We start from the raw sequence: 19,234 nt of genomic DNA on the forward strand, positions 1-19,234 counted from the left end.
CCTTTCACATTTTATGGGAGTGCATAGTGAACATGCATGACCCCACTTCCTTCATGCGCTCACTGAATGTGGGGTGGCTGGCTCTCGTACATAGCCCTGTTGTGTTTCTGCCAACCAGTTTAGAATGCCAGCTAGCCCTAGAGAGAGTACCTTGCTGAATATTATCACCAAATGCCATCAGTGGGAAAATAATGCCATTGAGGAAGCTTGCCACAGGGCTTGAACCTAGCGACCAGAGGGACACTGTAGCATGGAGGTGTCAGTGCACCAATAGGCTTTGATCTCTGTTGCCTGTCTGAGCAATTTCGGAACCTGTCCTCCTCTTTCAGCTCTCCTCTGCCTTTTCCCTTCTCAGTCATACAGGGCCCAGCTGCTCTCCTGATAACCTTATGTTAGATTTTTGTGGTGGCCTCAGGACTAAAGGGGTAGCAAATGTAGTTTGCATGCAGAAGGTCACAGTTTCAATCCCAGGAATCTCCGTTTGAAATGATCAGGGAACAGGTGACAAGGAAGACGTTTCTGTGCCTGAGACCCCTGAAGAACTTCTGCCAATCAGAGTAGACAGTACTGAATTACATGGACCCAACATTCTAACCCTAAGGCAGTTCTCATATTCTGTCTGTCTATAAATTAAGTAAAATCAGAAATCAGCCCCTGAAGTGTTAGAACAGAAGGAAGAGTGAATTCTTCTGGAAAATATACAGTTGTATTTTCTTTTCTTTTCTTTTCTTTCTTTTCTTTTGTAATACAGTGGTGCCCCGCTAGACGAAAATAATTTGTTCTACGAGTTTTTTCGTAGAGCGAATTTTTCGTCTAGCGAAGCGGCAATGGAGCGCGGAGGTTTTCGCGCTAAAAAAATTCGTCTTGCAAAGCAGCCCCATTGACTTTTTCGTCTAGCGAGGCATTCGTCTAGCGGGGCACCACTGTAGTGGAATTGTTGACTGGAAAATGCCTTATCTTCTCTTTCTCATCCTCACCAGTTTTACTGGGTTCCAGTTCATTAATTAATGGTTGTGAGGGTGTCATTATCTCTCTCCTGTATCCTTTTTTACCTGTTACGAATTCTGAATTGTTCAAAAGAGTTCTCTCTTTAAAAAAAGAAAAGAAAATTGTAGGGGGAAAGAACATTTTGGCACACCAGCTGTTTCGTTTGATAAATGAAAGGTGTCTCTGCCCATAGGCTCCAGGACTTTGCTGCTGAAACCATTGAGGCCCTGCACACCGCGGGCATGAAGATCTGGGTGCTGACAGGGGACAAGCTGGAGACGGCTCAGGCGACCTGCTATGCCTGCAAACTCTTCCAGACCAACACGGAGTTGCTGCACCTGACGGCCAAAGTCATGGAAGGGGAAGGCCGGAAGGAGGACCGTCTGCACGAGCTGCTCATGGATTATCACAAGAAGCTGGTGAGCGACGTACCCCCAAATGCAAAGAGGTAAGTGTGAAACAGGCAGCTTCTAAGCGTCTGTGGACAGGCGCCTCTGAGATAACTTTGCAGCCAAAGAGGAGAGAATGGACTTTGTTCTGTAGTCGATTATTTTCCAGGGGTGCTCTGGAATGCAACCAAATTTAACCTTTAGCACTATTTGCTGGTGACTACGGATTAAGTTTCTTTTAAAGAGTGCCCAGACTTTGAAATAAAGTTCACTTCTGGGTACCTGAAGGCTGGCCACCATGCCACTGTTCTCCCTCCTTTGTTGGAAGCGATATGTCTCTGAATACCAGTTGATGGGAATCACAGGTGGGGAGGTCCCTACCTGGCTGGCTGCTGTGAGAAATGGATGCTAGACTGGGTGGGCCACTGGCCAGATCCATCAGGCTTGTCCTATGATGTTCTTTTCCCTGTATTGGTTCCTCCCTGATTTCCTTCACCCCACAACTTGCAACGAACTCCAACAATCGCTGTTGGTAAGTTTGCTGCAGATGGAAATTGGGAGATCATACCAGGGCAAGTAGGCAGTAGCTTGATCCCATGTCCCTTGACCTTTCATTCCATGGATATTGCACTAGGATGCTCCTGACTACCTGAGCTCATATGTATTCTCCGAATCTTCTCCAAATCCCCTAGCTCATGCACACAGAAATAAATCATGCAAATATTTAGTTGATCTGGCTGGTTTCTTCCAATTGTCTTAACACCAGAGCATTCTGCTAAGGGGTGGGTGATAGAGGACATGGGGAGTGGGAAGCAAAGGATGAGTTAGCAGGAATGTGACTGCAGAGGATTGCAGTAGAGAAGACAAAGAATGCCAATGGTACACTTTCAAAATTCCAAACAGTTGAAACAGGCCCAGCACAAAGGCTAGAGTCCATGGCAGTTCTTTTTCCAAAACTCTTCCAGCTACCAAATACCCAGTGAAAAAACTAGGAGCCATTTGAGCAACAGCAGCTTAACAACTGGCCCCAGAGTAGCTTAGTTGAAGGGTTGCAACTCAGAGCTAGAGCATCAGATTTGCATGTGAAACGTCCCTTGTTTGATCCCTGCCATCTCCAGATAAGAGGGTGGGGGAAGGGGGTGGGGGAACCAGCCTGAAACCCTGGAGGGAGCCCTGCCACTCAGTAGAGACAAGAGGCAGTTATGTCCACAGCAAAAAGCAAAAGTCCACATCCTTTTGTTCCATTATGTATGCAGTAGTGAAAACAGATAATGTAACCAAATGCACACAGCTTCCTGTTTTAGCTGCCGTTAATTTTGGCTTTCTGATTATTTAGCTGTCTGTCTTGTGGTGCCTTGTCCAGGTTCTATGTCAGGAGAGGTGTATATAACTATTGCAAGGCTTGTTGTCTTCTGTTTTAGAACTTGGACACTAAGTCACGAGTATGGACTGGTTATCGACGGTGCCACCCTGGCCCTGATACTGAATCCTTCCCAAGATTCACGTTCCAGCCACTACAAAACCATCTTCCTCCAGATCTGTTTGAAGTGTACAGCCGTCTTATGTTGCCGGATGGCTCCCTTGCAGAAAGCGCAGGTGTGTGTGTGTGTGATGCAGGGCCTTTGACCAGCAAGAGAACCACTGCATTTTAACTGCTATGTTCACACACCTCTTTACCCTGGCCTTTGGCACTGAGAGGAGTGTTGTGTTTTAGGACCCACCTGTTTGCAGTTTTTTAAAAACTGCTTTCACTACTGAATTTCAGATTGCTGCAATGCATCTCTGACTCACTGTTGAAGGGCAAGATATGACGTTCTGTCTTGCTCTTGTTATTTATTGATTGCAAGCCGCTTTGGGATTCATTTGAATGAAAAGTGGCATCTAATAAAGCAAATCAAAATGTGATGAAGGTGATGACGACGACGGGCAGGTAATAAATATTAATAGTAACAGGGTTATAAGTTTGACGACGATTGGTAATAAATTACCTCACCTGGATAAAAAAACAGGAGTTGTGGAAGTAAATTCTCACCAGGCAACTGACTTGCAGTGCAGCCGGACCCTTTTGTTGTTGTTGTGGCATCCTTTCCTATTGGGTCTCGAGTCCAAATCCATCCCCACTTTTGTGCTACACTAAATGCACCATATTTTTCGCTACATAAGACCCACCCAACCATAAGATGTGCTTAGTTTTTAGAGGAGGAAAACAAGAAAAAAAATATTCTGAATCAAATGTTGTACTAAACTGGTATTTAATAAACAATCTGCCCCCCTCCCAATATTCTATTAAAGTTGGAACAGGGAGGGAAGGAAGGAAGGAAGGGGGAGAACTCACATTTGTGGGTGTCTGTGGGTGACGCTGTGATGCTACGCACAGCGTCAAGCAGGCGGAACGACAGCCACTTACACGCTATGCGCAAGAGCTGCACACAGCGTGTACCAGTAAGTGGCTGCCACTTTTTTTGCTGGACAGCGAGCAGGGAGAAGGGACACATGACAGCCCCATCCGGCCTTCCTCCCTGCTGACTGTACAGCAGGCTCCTTCCTTGCTCTTGCGGGCATTGGGGGGTGGGGGTGGGGGAGGACAGACAAGCAGCCGAAAGGAACCCTTTTGGTTGTTCATCCATCTGACCCCGCTTCTGCCGCTGGCCCCCCCCCCCCGGCACTCGCAGGAGCAGGCATTGGAGCCATGATTGAGGTGCTGTGCTGCTCTGTGCCTCTTCCAACCACAGGCTCCGCTCTCTTGCAGGTGGCGGGGGGGTCGGGGGCTGGCGGGCGGCTGAAAGCCCTTTTGGCTGGTCTTCTGTCTGCCCCTGCCGCCGCCCCCCTCTGGCGCCTGCAAGAGCAGGGATTGGGGCCGCAGTTGGGAGAGGCGCTGCGCTGTGCCTCTGCCAACTGCGGCCCTGATCCCTGCTCCGGCGAGCGCCAGAGGGGGGCAGCGGCAGAAGCGGGGGCAGACGGATGAGCAGCCGAAAGGGCTCTTTTCGGCCACTTGTCTGCCCGCCCCCAATGCCCGCAAGAGCAGGGACGGGAGCCTGCAGCCAGGAGAGGCTCCGGCGGCAGAGGCATCCCTCTGCTTGGGACTGCAGCGGCAGTCGAGGGATCCCACTGCCGTCCAGTGCCTTCGCTCCATAAGAAGCACAGACATTTCCCCTCACTTTTTAGGAGGGGAAAAGTTTGTCTTATGGAGCAAAAAATACGGTAATGCTTGTGAGCAGCACAAGAGAGATTCATGGACTTTACTCATTTCTCCTTCTCAGTCTGCCTTTATTTCTTCTCTTTTGCCCATTTAGATTGTTCGGATGGTTAAGTGTTCGAAGGGCAGCCCAATAACCCTGGCGGTGGGAGATGGGGCCAACGACGTCAGCATGATCTTGGAAGCTCATGTGGGCATAGGTGAGGCATATCTTGAAGTGCATAGCATTTGGAGTATTCTGGTCTTGCAGGGTGAGTGGGGGCGAAATCTATGAATGTGGGGGGGGGGAGTATGATAGAGACGTACGTATGGTGGGCGGAGGGAGGCAGAGCAACTGGGGTTTTTGTACAGGACGTATCGGCCAGGGAACTCCTCACCCACCAATTTTTCCATCTCTGCTTCCAGGTATCAAAGGTAAAGAGGGCCGCCAAGCATCCCGGAACAGTGACTACGCCATCCCAAAGTTTAAAGACTTGAAAAAATTGCTGTTGGCTCATGGGCATTTGTACTACGTGAGAATCTCACACCTTGTACAGTATTTCTTCTACAAGGTAATGGGCTTGGAGGGCGCATTTAGTCACTTCCCAATCATTGGTTAATCCCAAGATGAACTGCTGGTGGGCTTCAGGGGAGGTGGAAATTCCGAAGTCCTGATCCTACGGCATCCATCCTGGCTTACGGATATGTCGGTTCTTCCTGGCCTCTTCTGTCCTTCACCCACTGCTGGCTTTGCAGTCCCATAGCTGAGCGACCACCCCAGTTTAAACTATGACCACCCCAGTTTAAACTATGAGCTAGCAGGTGATGAGAAAGGTCTCTGCTTGAGATCCTTGAGAGCTACTGCCACCCAGAGTGGACAGTATTGGGCTAGGCTTGCAAATAGTTTGACCTGGTAGAAGACTGCTTCCTATGTCCTGTCTTACCATGGTTGTTGGTATGCATGCTGAGAGAGGAGGTGCGTGTTGGTGGGTTGGCAGTTGACCAACAAAGACCTCTGTTTGTATTGCCATGGGTGGGTGCACAGGCTAGGGCCGTCTCAATCACTGCACCATCGTGACAGAATTCCCTTCCAAGAGAGGCTGGCCACTTGGTCTTCCAGCATACTGTAAAGATATGGCTCTTCTGTAGAGCATTCGTGGATAGGAAAATGGGCAGTAAGCATGTGATGCAGCAAACACACACACACACACACACACACACACACACACACACACCCCTGAAACAAATAAGGCTCTTCTGAATCTGTTGTCTTACATTTGTGGTTGTGATTTGTAAATTTGTTTTATTGAGTTGTAGCCTTTAAGAGACTGCTGAGATCCAGGGGGTTGGACTAGATAACCCTCAGGATCAATAGAAGACAAAACAGGTGCAAAAAAAGAAGCAGCAGCTCACTTTTGTGATGCTGGGGGCGAGTCTACAAGCCTGTCTCCCTCCCCACTCCAAGGATAAAATGGGACCACCTGCATATATGCCACCCTGCACCACCTGGGAGGGAGGGCAACACATGTTGCTGCTCTTTTGAAGTGAGGATTTGGAGCAGAGCTTTGTCAGCAAATCTGAAAAGGGCAAGAACGGTTTTGCAGGGATAGCTGTTGCTTATGTAGTGGGTCCCCAATGCTCTCAGCTGTATAAATTAAAATAAATTAATAAAGTGCTTAGGTCTCCCGAGTAACATGGCTTTTGCTTTTCTGTTTCGTTTTTAGAATCTTTGCTTCATTTTCCCACAATTTTTGTACCAGTTCTTCTGTGGCTTTTCACAACAGGTATGTTGCTGCTATCGGCGATGACTTTGTGAGCCGAAGTGAATTCGCGACTCACAGTTTGGGCTGAAGTTCTAGGGCCGCTAATTTTTTTTATTATGGTGCTACCTCCTTTTCTGCGACCAGAATTCTCAGACTGCTTGTTTTTATCAAATTATATGAAACTATTTTGTTCCTTTCAGTGCTTGCTAGAGAAAAATGCTCTTTCCTCCCACCTGTTCCATACGCACTGCCTAGGCTTGCGCCCCGGAAGGAACACTTTGGTGTTGCAGTTGCAGCAAAGACAGCACAGGAGGCACCTTTTACTGCAACTGGATTTCCAGATAGATACAGATGAACAGTGGTAACTCAGGTTACAGACACTTCAGGTTGCAGATTCTTCAGGTTACAGACTCCACTAACCCAGATATAGTACCTCGGGTTAAGAACTTTGCTTCAGGATGAGAACAGAAATCGCACCACCACAACGCAATAGCAGCAGGAGGCCCCATTAGCTAAAGTGGTACCTCGGGTTAAGAACAGTTTCAGGTTAAGAACAGACCTCCAGAACGAATTAAGTTCTTAACCCGAGGTACCACTGTATATTGTGAAGGGACGAGTGACCTCCCATCCTACACTAGGGCAGGAGTTGGGATAAAGATCCAGTGGCAAGATGGCCAGCTCCCTTGTGCATCTTCTCTTGTTCTGCTCTGTAAACCAGTCAGCTTTGGACCACCCTCTACCATTCTTCTACTTTTATTTCTTAATGCACCCCTTGCAAAATGCAGAAACATAGGCACTTGCCAACTGAGCCAACAACCTTAGCCAGGAACACTCCTGTGCTGGAGGTTTTTTATTTTTTTTATTTTTTTTAAAGGGCTTTGTAGGGGGCAGGGGCAGGCGAGGAGGTCCATTGTGCAAAAAAGCCGTTGAAGCCATCTGGGTGTGCAGCTTTTTAAATTAATCAAAAGTGAAACTGTTTGGCAGCTGTCACCGTCATAGCAAGCAAGCGTCTGCAACTGCTGTCTAACGGTTTGGTTTCCTGCCCTTTTCACCTCAAAATGTTTTCCATGGTACTCGAAACGCACTTCTAACCCCTGTTTGCGGAATTGCTGGCTCATCTCCAGAGGCTCACAAACCACCCGGTGTTCCTTGAAACCAGACTTTGGGATATATTGAATGAGTACAATGTCCAGTTTCTCAAGTGTTCCATTCAAGCACTGGTTTTGCCGTAACCAATTCTGCTAATGAGCTGAACCCCCCCCCCCTCGCTTTGAATGCAACTGTTCTCCATAAGCCTGCTTCCTTTGACTCTCCTCTTTTCTCCCTCTTTGGCTTGTGGTTATTCCCCCCCCCCCCACTCCAACAGTTCAATTTTGTGTTTGGTGTAGAAGTTCAGAGTGAGGTTATGTTACAGTTTACAGTTCTAAGAAGTGCAGGATTTGCCTTTGCCGCCCATGTTCCTTCTTGCTGAGTAGGACTCGGCCCTCTTTTTGAACCTGTAACATTGCATTACGACTGTGATCTCTTGCAAACCAGAAGTCCAGAATGGCACGTTGACGGCCTGAAGCAAGCAGGAACCGTGCCCTCAAAACTGCATAAAAGCTTTTCCCACCTAGTTTGCGATCAAGTGCATTTTGCTAAACCTAATGTTCAGTTGCCTCTGAAAGCCTTGAAGCCTTAACTGTAGGGGAGGCTGCTGCAGCGAGCAGCATTGTGAGTATTTTGTAGAGGGCAGGAGCAAACAGTGGTGCTGCTTTCTCCTCCTGACTCCCCTTCTCCCTTCCTTGTCTTTTTTAAGCCTCTCTATGATGCTGCTTACCTTACCATGTTCAACATCTGCTTTACATCTATGCCAATCGTGGCCTACAGTCTGCTGGAGCAACACGTTCCCATTGACACGCTGATGGCCTTCCCAAAACTATACCTGTAAGTAACCACCGGCGCTTTTCCTGTTTTATCTGCCTTTGGCTGCTGGTGACAGAAGTTGGGCTGGATTGTGGGCAGAGATTCAACACTCCCTTCCCTCTGCCCGTAGCCTTAGGCGGTCAACCCCACTCCCAGGTGCAATGTTTTGATTTGCTTTTCTTTGTTTATGGCATTTATACCCCACTCTTTATCAGCAGTGACAGCAAGCCCTGCTGGAGTCAGCTGGGCTGCTGAGTCCCCCATGGGGAGAATTCCATAGTTCAGCCCCCCCCCCCACTAAAGAAAGCAGGGCTTGACGTAAGTTCTGCTCAGCTTGGATCTCTGCTTGCTGTGCAGCTTTGGCTCAAGTGCACTATAAATGAAGAATTAGTTACCTGATATTATGGTCACCTCCAGTGATTGACAGGTGGGCAGAGTGCCCGTCAGGGGTCAGTGTCATGAGCTCTGCAGCTCTGTTGGGGTTGGAGTCAGGTTGGCAGATCCTGACACGAGCAGGAAGAAACTGGTGGGGGTGTGTGCTCATTTTGGGGAAGCATGGCTGGCGGGGAGGCGCTCCCCAATGTGCCAACTTGCTTGGGTTCTGCTGCTCAGCCTGTACTGTTACTTCCCTGGCTAAAGATCTCTTTCTTACATACACGCAATAATTTCTGTCTTGAATATTTTGGGAGTGAGACAAGACACGCCTGTCTGCTGCAAAAGGTTCTCCACCCCTGTTTTAGACTAAGGAACTGGAGATAGCAATTATTGCTGGAGAGGGTTGCTAGTTGATGATGCTTGCTGAGTACTATGGTCCCCCCCTGCCCCCCCCCACTTGCAGTCATGCATGTGGTGTCCGTTGCACAGCAGATCCTAAATCAAAAGCTTTGGAGTATCAAAAAAAAATTTTTTAGGCCTGTGCTTGTGGGTCTTTTGACTACCCTGACTCAGGGTGCATTCAGAAAGTTCTGACTGCAATGATTATTGGGTCGTTACCAGGATTCCCAGTTCCAGCAATTAATACCTTCTAGTTGCCTTCAGCGGGCTGTTGCTTCTCAGTCTTCACCACTGACACAAATCAGGGGAGGATTGGTGCTGCTGGAAGCTGGTCCCTGGAAAAGCCCTTGTCAGTGGCTGTCTCTCCACCTCTCCCTGAGCTGTGCAGCAACAGATGCTTAGCCTTGCATCTGTGGAGTGCTCTACTAACCTGCTCCGGCAAATGAAAATCTTCCTCTGGCCCTGGTCCAGCAAGCCAGCTGCTGTCATCAGTATTGGGTGCTTGATGCTGGTGTAAACATCCTTGTTTGCATCCAAAGGATTTGTGTATGTTTCAAATGGCTAGGTGGGTGGTTGTTGGGGGCACGGAAGCGGAGCTGCTCCAGAATAGGACTAGCCACCCCTGCCCCACTTCTCCCTCTGCCAAGCTCCTTAGCATTCCCCTCTGCCACTATTTATAACTTGATAGGAGCTTATTGAGCTCCTGTGCTTGCCCGGCGATCGTAATTGCATGAGCAGAGTAAGGAAAACAAGCTAATTGCAAAAAATAAGATGGCCTTGCTTTGAATATTCATCAGCTGAAAATGTGTCCCTGAATACAAAGCGGTTTTGCAGGCTGATGCCTTTTTCAGCTCTCCCATTTTCTGCTCTGCTACTTAGGTGGGGTGGTCCAGCAGCAGAATGCCAGGTGAGGCTTGCAACAGTGGACTCCCTATGGTTTCTCAATGGGATAGTTAGCCCTGCCATCATTATGCTCTGTCCTGAAGCATATTGCCTTTCCTAAATCTTAGCACAGCTCTGCCTGGTTTGGCTTTGTCTGTGAAACAGCATTGCCGTAGCAGGTGGGAGGGGCTTTAGCCCAGCCTGCTATTATAATAGGCCCTGCGTTATCAAAACAAAATGAGAGGGAAGGTAGCTTTGCCTTTCCCTGCGCCATGCACATTTCCAGAAGTAAAACATTCCTGATCATGGCCCTGTCATAGCTAGGCACTTTTAAACCCCATTGATTCTTTCAGAGGGAGGTACTTAACCATGTGCCCAGTTCAGTGGGGCTCCGAACGTGCTTGACTTCATACCGTACCATTCCAGTTTCATATATCCCAAGGCCCATATCACCCTTCGTGGTAGTGGCGCCCTCCCTGTCAAGGAGATAAAGAACTACACAACTTTTAGAAGACATCTGAAGGCAGCCATGTATCTGGAAGTTTTTAATGTTTGGTGTCTTACTGTGTTGCTGTATTTGGTTGGAGGCTACCCAGAGTGATGGGGGCAACCCAGCCAGATGAGCAAGGTAGAAATAATACAACAACAACAACAACAACAACAACAACAACAACAAATAATAATAATAATAATAATAAGATGAGCTGGGGTAGGTGTAGCAGAACAGCTGGAATTGGGAAGGAAACAGTGTTTAAGGGGGGAGTGAGGGGAGCTTGATCCCTACAAGAATTGGCTTGCTATTTATTGTATAACAAAGAAATATGAAAGACAACTTGTGTTAGCTGATCTTTGCTATTGTAATAGCCATATTTGCATGCCATCTGCTGTGCAGCAAGAGGCCATGGCTCAGCAGTTGAGTACCTGTGTGCTGGCATGTGGCAGTTAAAAGACACCTCCAGTTAAAAGGAGATGATGGGAGAGACCCTTCCTCTGGTGAGATCGTGGGGAGCAGTTGTCAGAGAAGCCAAGGCTGACCTTGAAGGTCGGCTGCTGCCTGGGCTAAATCCTGCTGCTGTCCCACTGCATTCCTTGCATTCCCTTTTCAGTCTTTTCGACAACTCCCTTTCGGAAAGAGAGCGTGTTTCATGCCCAGCAGAGGGAGCCCAAGTCTTACATTCACATAGGAATGATAAGGACAGAGCATTAAAGCAGTTTCAAGTATCAGATCTGTGTTATTATTATTATTATTATTATTATTATTATTATTATTATTATTAAGCAATACAGAGCAATACAGCCAGAGTAGTTCGGACATTCTCCTCACTTCTTTTTGGAGCATGTGGCTGGCTAAAAGATGGTTCTGTCGGGCCAAACAAAAGAAGAGCAAGACCCAGACTGGGCAAAGAATAAGTACTGAAATGGAATGCCAACCTGTTGAGAGAAGTGTCTGAAAGTTATACACTCAACTTGTTACCATCTTTGCAAATTAACTCTCCTTGTTTCTTTTCATAACCTGCTAGTCTTATGCAGCTTTCTTTTCCACTTCTAACGCAGGAAGGGGATTTCATAGATTTTATTCATTGTACTTTTTTATCCTATGCTCCCTCTAAAGAGCTCAAGGTTCTCCCCCTCCCCAAATATAAATATATCTTTACAACAACCCTATGAGGCTGGATTGGGCTTGAGGAACGTAACTATCCAGAAGATCACCCAGTGAGGTTGCATGGTTGTGTAGGGATTGTGCTGCTGTTGTAATCTCCAAGGTCACCTTTGGGTCTGCCTGCCCGCTTTGAGGCCCTGCAGAATACCATCTGGCAATTGCATGCTTGCACACGCGCACCTTCTTCCTTTTTGTGAACACATTTTTAAAGCCTTTTCTTTCTGTTACATTTTCTTTGGCAGGAACGTTTCCGACAATGCCATGTTGCAGTTGAAACCTTTCTTATACTGGACCTTCCTGGGCCTCTTTGACGGCTGTGTGTTTTTCTTTGGGACTTACTTTTTTTTCATGAACTCTTCTATAGAGAACAATGGAAAGGTAAGAGGAACAAAGCCTTTTAAACCAAAAATCAGGCTGTGCCTGGAGGTGCTGAATGGTGCAACTCATTCCATGCACATCTAAAAGATATGTATCTAAAAGAGCATCCCCCTGTCATTCAGGAAACCACTTTCGAAACTCCGTGTGATTGTGGCAGGAAATGCTTTCTTTCTTTCTTTCTTTCTTTCTTTCTTTCTTTCTTTCTTTCTTTCCAAAAGACCTTGTTAAACAGCATTCAGATCTACCTGGAATGAGAAAAAAAAAACATCCCATTGGATATAAGCACACTTCTGTGTGAAATTCAACCAGCTCTTGGTATGCTAGCCTCATTCCATTAAGCATTTGTGCCAAAGTGTATGTGAGATGACAGATCTTTGTAAACCGCTTTACAGGTGTTTTTTTTTTTTTAACATTCAAGCAGTGTTTAAATTTTATGGAATGAATGAATGAATGAATGAATGAGTACGGTTTTTAAATTGGTGGTTGAAATCGGGGAAGTTTTCAAAGGCTCAATCAACCATCTTGATTCCAAAATGGCATCCAGTTGCATCCAAACATAGACAAAAACCTGTTCCTTGGTCTCAGGAACCAGGATGCAGAATTTGCTGACAGTATCTTAAGAGGTTTCCAAATGCATACAGACATACAAACAACTTTCCAAACTGTAGTGGAAGCACTGAATAGCTGGGAGGTGGGATGGAGGATTAGTACTGTGCTGTCCACAGGAGGGTTTTTTAACCTTTTTCCTTGTGTTGTTTTCTCAATTAACTTCCCCCATAAGTGGAGTGGGCAGTGCGCTCGTTATTTTTTGTTTGTGTGTGTGTGTGTGTGTGTGTGTTCGTGCAAGTTAATAGGGAGAAATTGCATTGGGGGAGGGGGGGGATTACAAAACCTCCCCATGCACCATGTATTGATCTGAATGTTCATCTCCCCCCTCCCCCAACCAACAGCTGCAATTATCACTTCAAAAACCTGCGGGGAATCTTGTGTGTGTCTTTGTTTGCCCTTAAGTGATTTTGTGTAAATTGCAAATTATGTATTTGACCATTGCAGTGATGCATCTCTTCTACCAAACCTGTTTATTTGTAGCCTCTGTGCAAAGGTTGTTCTTACTGCCACTGAATCAAAGCCTCTTTCAGATTTTGCAATGTTCCATAAACTCCTTTGTACAGTCAAAACAAAATAAAAAATTCCTTCCAGTAGCACCTTAGAGACCAACTAAGTTTGTTCTTGGTATGAGCTTTCGTGTGCATGCACACTTGGTATCTGAAGAAGTGTGCATGCACACGAAAGCTCATACCAAGAACAAACTTAGTTGGTCTCTAAGGTGATACTGGAAGGATTTTTTTATTTTTTATTTTGTTTTGACTATGGCAGACCAACACGGCTACCTACCTCCTTTGTACAGTGTTTTTCGAAAACAGCAGCGGTTGGCAGCTTCCAAAAGGGAGATCCACATAGATCTACTTTGCTGCGTCCTTAGTGTAGTGGTTAAGAGTGGTGGACTCGTAATCTGGTGAACCGGGTTCACTTCCCTGCTCCTCTACATGCAGCTGCTGGGTGACCTTGGGCTAGTCACACTTATCTCTCAGCCTCACTCACCTCACAGAGTGTTTGTTGTGGGGGAGGAAGGGAAAATGAGATTGTTAGCTGCCTTGAGAGGGGAGTGAAAGATGGGATATCAAGTCCAAACTCCTCCCCTTCTTCTTCTTCTTCTTCTTCTTCTTCTTCTTCTTCTTCTTCTTCTTCTTCTTCTTGTTGCAAAGTTGCTTTGCTTCTTGTTGACCATTTAATCACATTCCCTGGCTTTCTGCACCTTGACTTTGTGCCTGTTTGTCATTAAATGCAATAGATTTTTTTTAACAAAACAAAAACAAAACAAAACACTTTTTACATGTCACTTTCTGTTTTAATGTATGCATTCAGATCTTGACAGAATTTGGTAAGCAAATTGTCCCATTTGTTGCCATCGTTCTGACTTTGAAACACAGCCTGTTGCTTTTTCTTCGGTGCGGGTAGAGCTGAAAAATAAGAAAGAAGGAGATGCGTGAAAAAGGAGGGATAGCAGTCCACACATAAAGGCTTGTCCATGTGGGTGTTGAACCAGGCTCCTGTTTAGCACTGAACCAGAGGTTCGGGAATTGGATCCTAGGGACGGGATTCAACTTGAGTTGTTGTGTGAGCAGAGCAAAGTCCGCTCACGTAATGGGACCCTGACCCTCTGTGTGCCCTCTGCACCCCCTAAATCTGCTTGGGAGAGTGGTAGGGGAGCTCCACTTAGCACCCTATTGAATTCCACACCCCATGGAGGCAGAGGTGATGCAGGCTGCATCATCCCGTGATCGAAAAACGCAGATCAGTTGCTGTTGTTTTTAATTCGCCCCCTCCTTGACTGAGTGCATGTGTGGGAACATTACCCAGAATCCTCTGCAGAGACTGTACCTTCCTTGCAGTGCCAGTTCTTCTGTCGTACAACCGCAAAGCATTCAGAGTTTCTTTCAACCAGACCCCTTACCAGCCAACATAAACCTTTGTGGAAAGGAATGCTAACCTTGCTTCCTCACACCTGTGGTTGTTTTTTTCAAAAAAGAAAGAAAGCAGGAGACCATTATGGTTGCATTTTCTTTTCTCTTCCCCGCCCCCCCCTTTAAAAAAGAACCATTGAGCAAATTGCAGTAGATAGCCATAAATGTTACTTGTTTGATTTTGTTGTGCTCTGCAAGGTGTTTGTTTGTTTGTTTGTTTTTTGGTTAGGGGAAATGTTCTAATGATCATTGCAGTATCTTGCTCCTGTGGGGATGAATTATTCAGTTCATTGTAATCATCTATTTAATTCCTCGTCTGCCCTCTTTCAAAAATCTGGACAAGGCAAATATCTCAGCCAACTCTGTTTTTCAGATGTCTGGGAACTGGAGTTTTGGAACAATGGTTTTTACTGTGTTGGTGTTCACCGTCACTCTAAAGGTTAGTGTCCTCGTTTGAATTTTTTAAAAAGCCACCTCTCAATTTAGTTGTCTAGGGGAGTTCCTGATACTGAGCTTGATGTATTGATGTTACTGACAGTGCTTTCTTCCTTTTGCTCCAACTGCTGTGGTAATTAATGATAATTATGCCCTACAACGTATTGTATCTAAAGCTCCCCATTCTCTTTTATCTCTTTCTCTTTTTCAAATACTCCAGCTGGCATTAGACACTCGGTTCTGGACGTGGGTGACCCACTTTGTCATGTGGGGTTCTTTGGTCTTCTATGTGTTTTTCTCATTCTTCTGGGGAGGAATCATTTGGTAAGCATTTTATTTTCAATTTATATTATTGTGCTCCAGCGTAATCTGCACCGATTGCACCCCAGATTTAAGTGTATTTGCATATTGGGGGGGCTATTGGGTGGTTGTTTTATTCTTATTATGTATTTTGTGGTTTTGTATCTTGATTTTGCTCTGTGAATGTATTGTATCTAAAGCTCCCCATTGGGCATCGGAAATACTGAGTGACTGTTTAGGAGGGGCATGGAAAACCAGGTGGATAGGAGGGAGAATGTAATGGAGTAGCCTGGGAGATGGCATGGCCGGCTGGCATCATGAACTGGAGCACTCCATGCTATGTTCTGTTGCTTGTAATAAGTTTTCACATTCATATTATAGTTGATTTAAATTCCACAAATCTTGATGGTTGGGATAAATAAAAGAATGAGGGAAGCCTGTTTGGTTTAAGAGGTGTTGTTTTTTTAAAAAATTAAATCTAATGTGTGCCTTTCTCTTTTGTTCTTTGTTGTTCCGGCTAGGCCTTTCTTGAAGCAACAAAGAATGTATCATGTCTTTGCCCAGCTGCTGACTTCCGTCTCAGCCTGGCTGGCAATATTTTGCCTGATCTTCCTTGCCCTTCTCCCCGAGGTCCTTGTCCAACTCTTTAAAAGCATGAAGAGAAAACGCCACCAGGTAAGGAGCGAACGGAAGAAGGCCAACACTTCTCAACCCGAAGAGTGGATCCCCCTCTTCTAAGTAACCTCTTTGGCAGGCAGGCTGTTTGGAACATTTGGAAAGCTCTGCTCAGATTATCTAGCAGTGCCTCGTAGTCGGCCAATGACTCTTTGTAGAGATCAGCAAGGAGGATATCTCTGGGATATGGAAGGGCAGCTGGCAGTGCATAGCAGACAACAGCTTCATCCATCTAGCCTGTCTAGACCTGAACTCATAGAGGCTGGACCAAGACGAGCGAGAACGCAAGCAGGGGTTTCCAGAAAGAACTTTCCCCCAAAACTCCAAATCAGACCTAGACTCCATCTTTTGAGTTTTTCACCTGGACCTTTGCTTAGGGCTTCCTGCATCAGTTTCAGCAGTTGTGGAAGGTGGTGATTTGTTTCTGTTTTTTAAGAGTTGAGGAGATGTCCAATTTCATTATGTCCCTTTATGTCTGACAAGGGCTGAATTGCATACCTGTGTGAATCTGATACTGCAAGGAGCCATTTGTACTGGAACCATAAATCCCATAGCATACCTGTTGGGACCAGTGGGAAGGGAGCTTGGTTTTCCTCTGTGATGCTTAACAAGCACTAAACCCCAGCTGTCAAAGTCCCTCACTTGGCCTAGTTGAATAGTACTTAGTTCTTGGTTTTTCAAAAACACTGCTAAGGGTCTGCTCCTCAGAAGCTGCGGCTTTGACCCACTCAACCCCAGCAGCCCCCGTCCATGACAGATTGGGCCTGCCAGCTGAATTATCCTTTGTGCCAGTGAGGCATTGGCAACAGTTGCCTGCTGCAAATGTACCTCCCTAGATCTCCTAGCCATGGGTGAGGAAGTGTGTGATTTGTGAGCTCACAAGCTCCGTACTTCTTCCCCCTTGAGCATAAGTTGCCCCTCCCTCCCTTTCTAGCCTTAAACCTGGATTAATGCTGGTCAACCAGCTTGGGAGGGAATCCTGGATAATGCTAAGCACTGTAAGTGCCAGTGCAGATGGTAAACTGTGATTGCAGCTGGGCAGGGAACAGGTAGCCGATTTCTTAGTTGAGAGACCGGCAGTATTACATCTGCATCGGAACTCCCATATAATATTTGTTTCGTATGGTTCTAGCCCATAAACCATTTCGTGAATTACAAATCTCCCTTTTCTTGTCTTTAAAAAAAAATGCTGGAGTTGGCATTGTTTTAACAGGGATTTGGTGAGTTCTAAGTGATGCCTTCAGAAATATTTTGGGTGGGTTTTTTATACAGCATGTTGAAAAATGTTGCCATGTGCATTATGTTAGATTGTACTTTCATACGGTTTTACAGTAAACTTTCTACACAATTAACATGTCAAAGAGTTGTCTTTGCTAAAGTATAAGAAGGCAAAACAGCATTATAATTAAAGTACCCCAAAGTAAATTGTGGAGGCTGTAGACACTTTTGATGGGCAGCTGTCAATCGAAGGAGTAATATGCAAAGTAGCTTTGCCAGCAGAGGGCAGTGGCTAGAACAGAGCAAAGGTTTCCAGTTCAGACTGCAATTTCACAGGACAGCCTTCGCTTCACCTCCCACCCATATTTTTGGGGGGTGGTGGTAAAAATATTGATGTGATGTGAAGTGCTTTGAACACTCCACAGTATGTTTTTGTTGTTGTTATTGCCCTTGACACATTTGAATCCACTAATCCTGCTCTGTTTTCTAACTGGCAGGTGGTGGGAGGGCAAACACTTCCTTCTTTCAAGTTACATTAACAGCACGTTTAGTGTCAAACAGTAGGCAGGTCCCCTGACAGTTTCCTAAAGGGTAAAAAGGGAAGGTGGGGAAATTGCATCAGGGTTCCAAGTCATGTGGGCAACCTTTCCACATAGAGTTGCCTCTCCAGGCACAGGGTTTTTTGGGGGGGGGCACACAGGGCACTGTCTCCTTCTTGACTGTTCTCCAGTGGCATGCTCTGCCACTGCTGCTCCCTGCTTCAAACCACGCCATCTGGCCCATGGAAGGAGGCAGGACCAGGCAAGAGCACTGCACCAGAAGTGGTGGGATTGATGAGCAGGCAGCTGCAAACCCTGTAAGGGTGAAGGCCAAATAGGGCTGCAAAGTTGTTGCACAGCATGATCCCTGTACCCTGTAGAGCCGGGGTGGGGACCTGTGACCCTCCAGATGTTCCTGACTCCCACCAGCCCTGGCTGAATTGGGAGGAATAGATTGTTTTGTGATTTTGGAGGTCAGATTAAAAACTTTCCCCCCAAAGGCACGGATATAATACAATCATACCTTGGTTCTCGAACGCCCTGCGATTCAAACGTTTTGGCTCCCAAACACTGTAAACTTGGAAGTGAGTGTTCTGGTTTGCAAACTTTTTTTGGAAGCTGAATGTCTGATGCAGCTTCTTAGGCTTCTGATTGGGTGCAGGAAGCTCCTGCAGCCAATTGGAAGTTGTGCCTTGGTTTTCAGACTTCCGGAACGGATTCCCTTTGAGAACCAAGGGACGACTGCAATCTGTTGTGGGCATCACAACTTATCCAGTTCACAAAAGAAAACCTGGTGATGCTCAGACCTGCCCCCTTAATGAAAAGGGCAAAACACTGAAACACACACAAACAAAAAGCCAGGCACCACCCCTTCTTGATCCACCAGCCCAAAGGAGGGGTTGTGGGAGTGGCTGAGTGCAGGGGTACCAAGGATGGATGCCAGAAACGCCAGAGAGATCAGTTCTAGTGCTTTATTAAAAGAAAGGTGTAGATTTACAGCAAATCAACCTGCCAGCCTTTACAGACACGGAACTGTCACTGCAGCAAGGAGATGGCTTGTCTTTGCCCAAGCAAATGTGAATACGTTTCTTTATACACAAAGAAGTCACTTTGGCCAGGACTTCCCGCCACTTCACTTGACCAGAAGAGGACATAGATGGCAAGCACCCAAATCTTGCAGAGAGTTCCTGTTTCTGGGCTCAGAGCCCAGCACATGATGCCCACAGATAAGTAAGCCAATTAGTGTATATCAAAGCAAGTGAATATAAACATATATGGGCTCCTTGCTACAGCAACTACCAGTTAATTGTGGGGTTATCTTGACTACCAAGATGGCATTAGCAAAGCTTCTGGAACAGTTCACCTTTGATTCAGCACAACCCCAACTAGGGATGGGGAATAAGTTCAGTTCAGTTTGGGTTTAAATGCGTACCTACCTATTTCGCACTTTCTGAAAGAATAACCAAAACTCTGTCACCCTTTGAAATTTGCAGTTCTCTGCATTTTGCAATGCAGTTACCCAGTCAAGTAATGTATTTAAAAAACGCATAATATAAATTGTGCATGTGAAATGCTGTGTATTAGGGGCAATTGCTTTGCAAAATGTGTGTATTAGGCAAAATTGCAAGC

The 19,234-nt window shown here is 46.1% G+C and overlaps 1 protein-coding gene across 7 annotated transcripts in view; it reads left to right on the plus strand.

Moving 5' to 3' along the window:
* The window catches only part of ATP11C (ATPase phospholipid transporting 11C), a 121,987-nt gene that overhangs the window by 63,920 nt on the left and 38,833 nt on the right, over window positions 1-19,234 (plus strand). For all 7 annotated transcript variants that reach the window (XM_033138182.1, XM_033138181.1, XM_033138180.1 and 4 more), the window contains 10 exons: window positions 1,181-1,435; window positions 2,798-2,972; window positions 4,670-4,772; window positions 4,978-5,123; window positions 6,276-6,335; window positions 8,113-8,240; window positions 11,778-11,913; window positions 14,812-14,877; window positions 15,094-15,197; window positions 15,695-15,848. In XM_033138182.1, coding sequence (XP_032994073.1) covers window positions 1,181-1,435; window positions 2,798-2,972; window positions 4,670-4,772; window positions 4,978-5,123; window positions 6,276-6,335; window positions 8,113-8,240; window positions 11,778-11,913; window positions 14,812-14,877; window positions 15,094-15,197; window positions 15,695-15,848 — 1,327 coding nt within the window. The remainder of the gene's footprint in view (window positions 1-1,180; window positions 1,436-2,797; window positions 2,973-4,669; window positions 4,773-4,977; window positions 5,124-6,275; window positions 6,336-8,112; window positions 8,241-11,777; window positions 11,914-14,811; window positions 14,878-15,093; window positions 15,198-15,694; window positions 15,849-19,234) is intronic.

Source organism: Lacerta agilis, chromosome Z (genome assembly GCF_009819535.1).
Source record: "Lacerta agilis isolate rLacAgi1 chromosome Z, rLacAgi1.pri, whole genome shotgun sequence".
NCBI classification, from domain to species: domain Eukaryota; kingdom Metazoa; phylum Chordata; class Lepidosauria; order Squamata; family Lacertidae; genus Lacerta; species Lacerta agilis.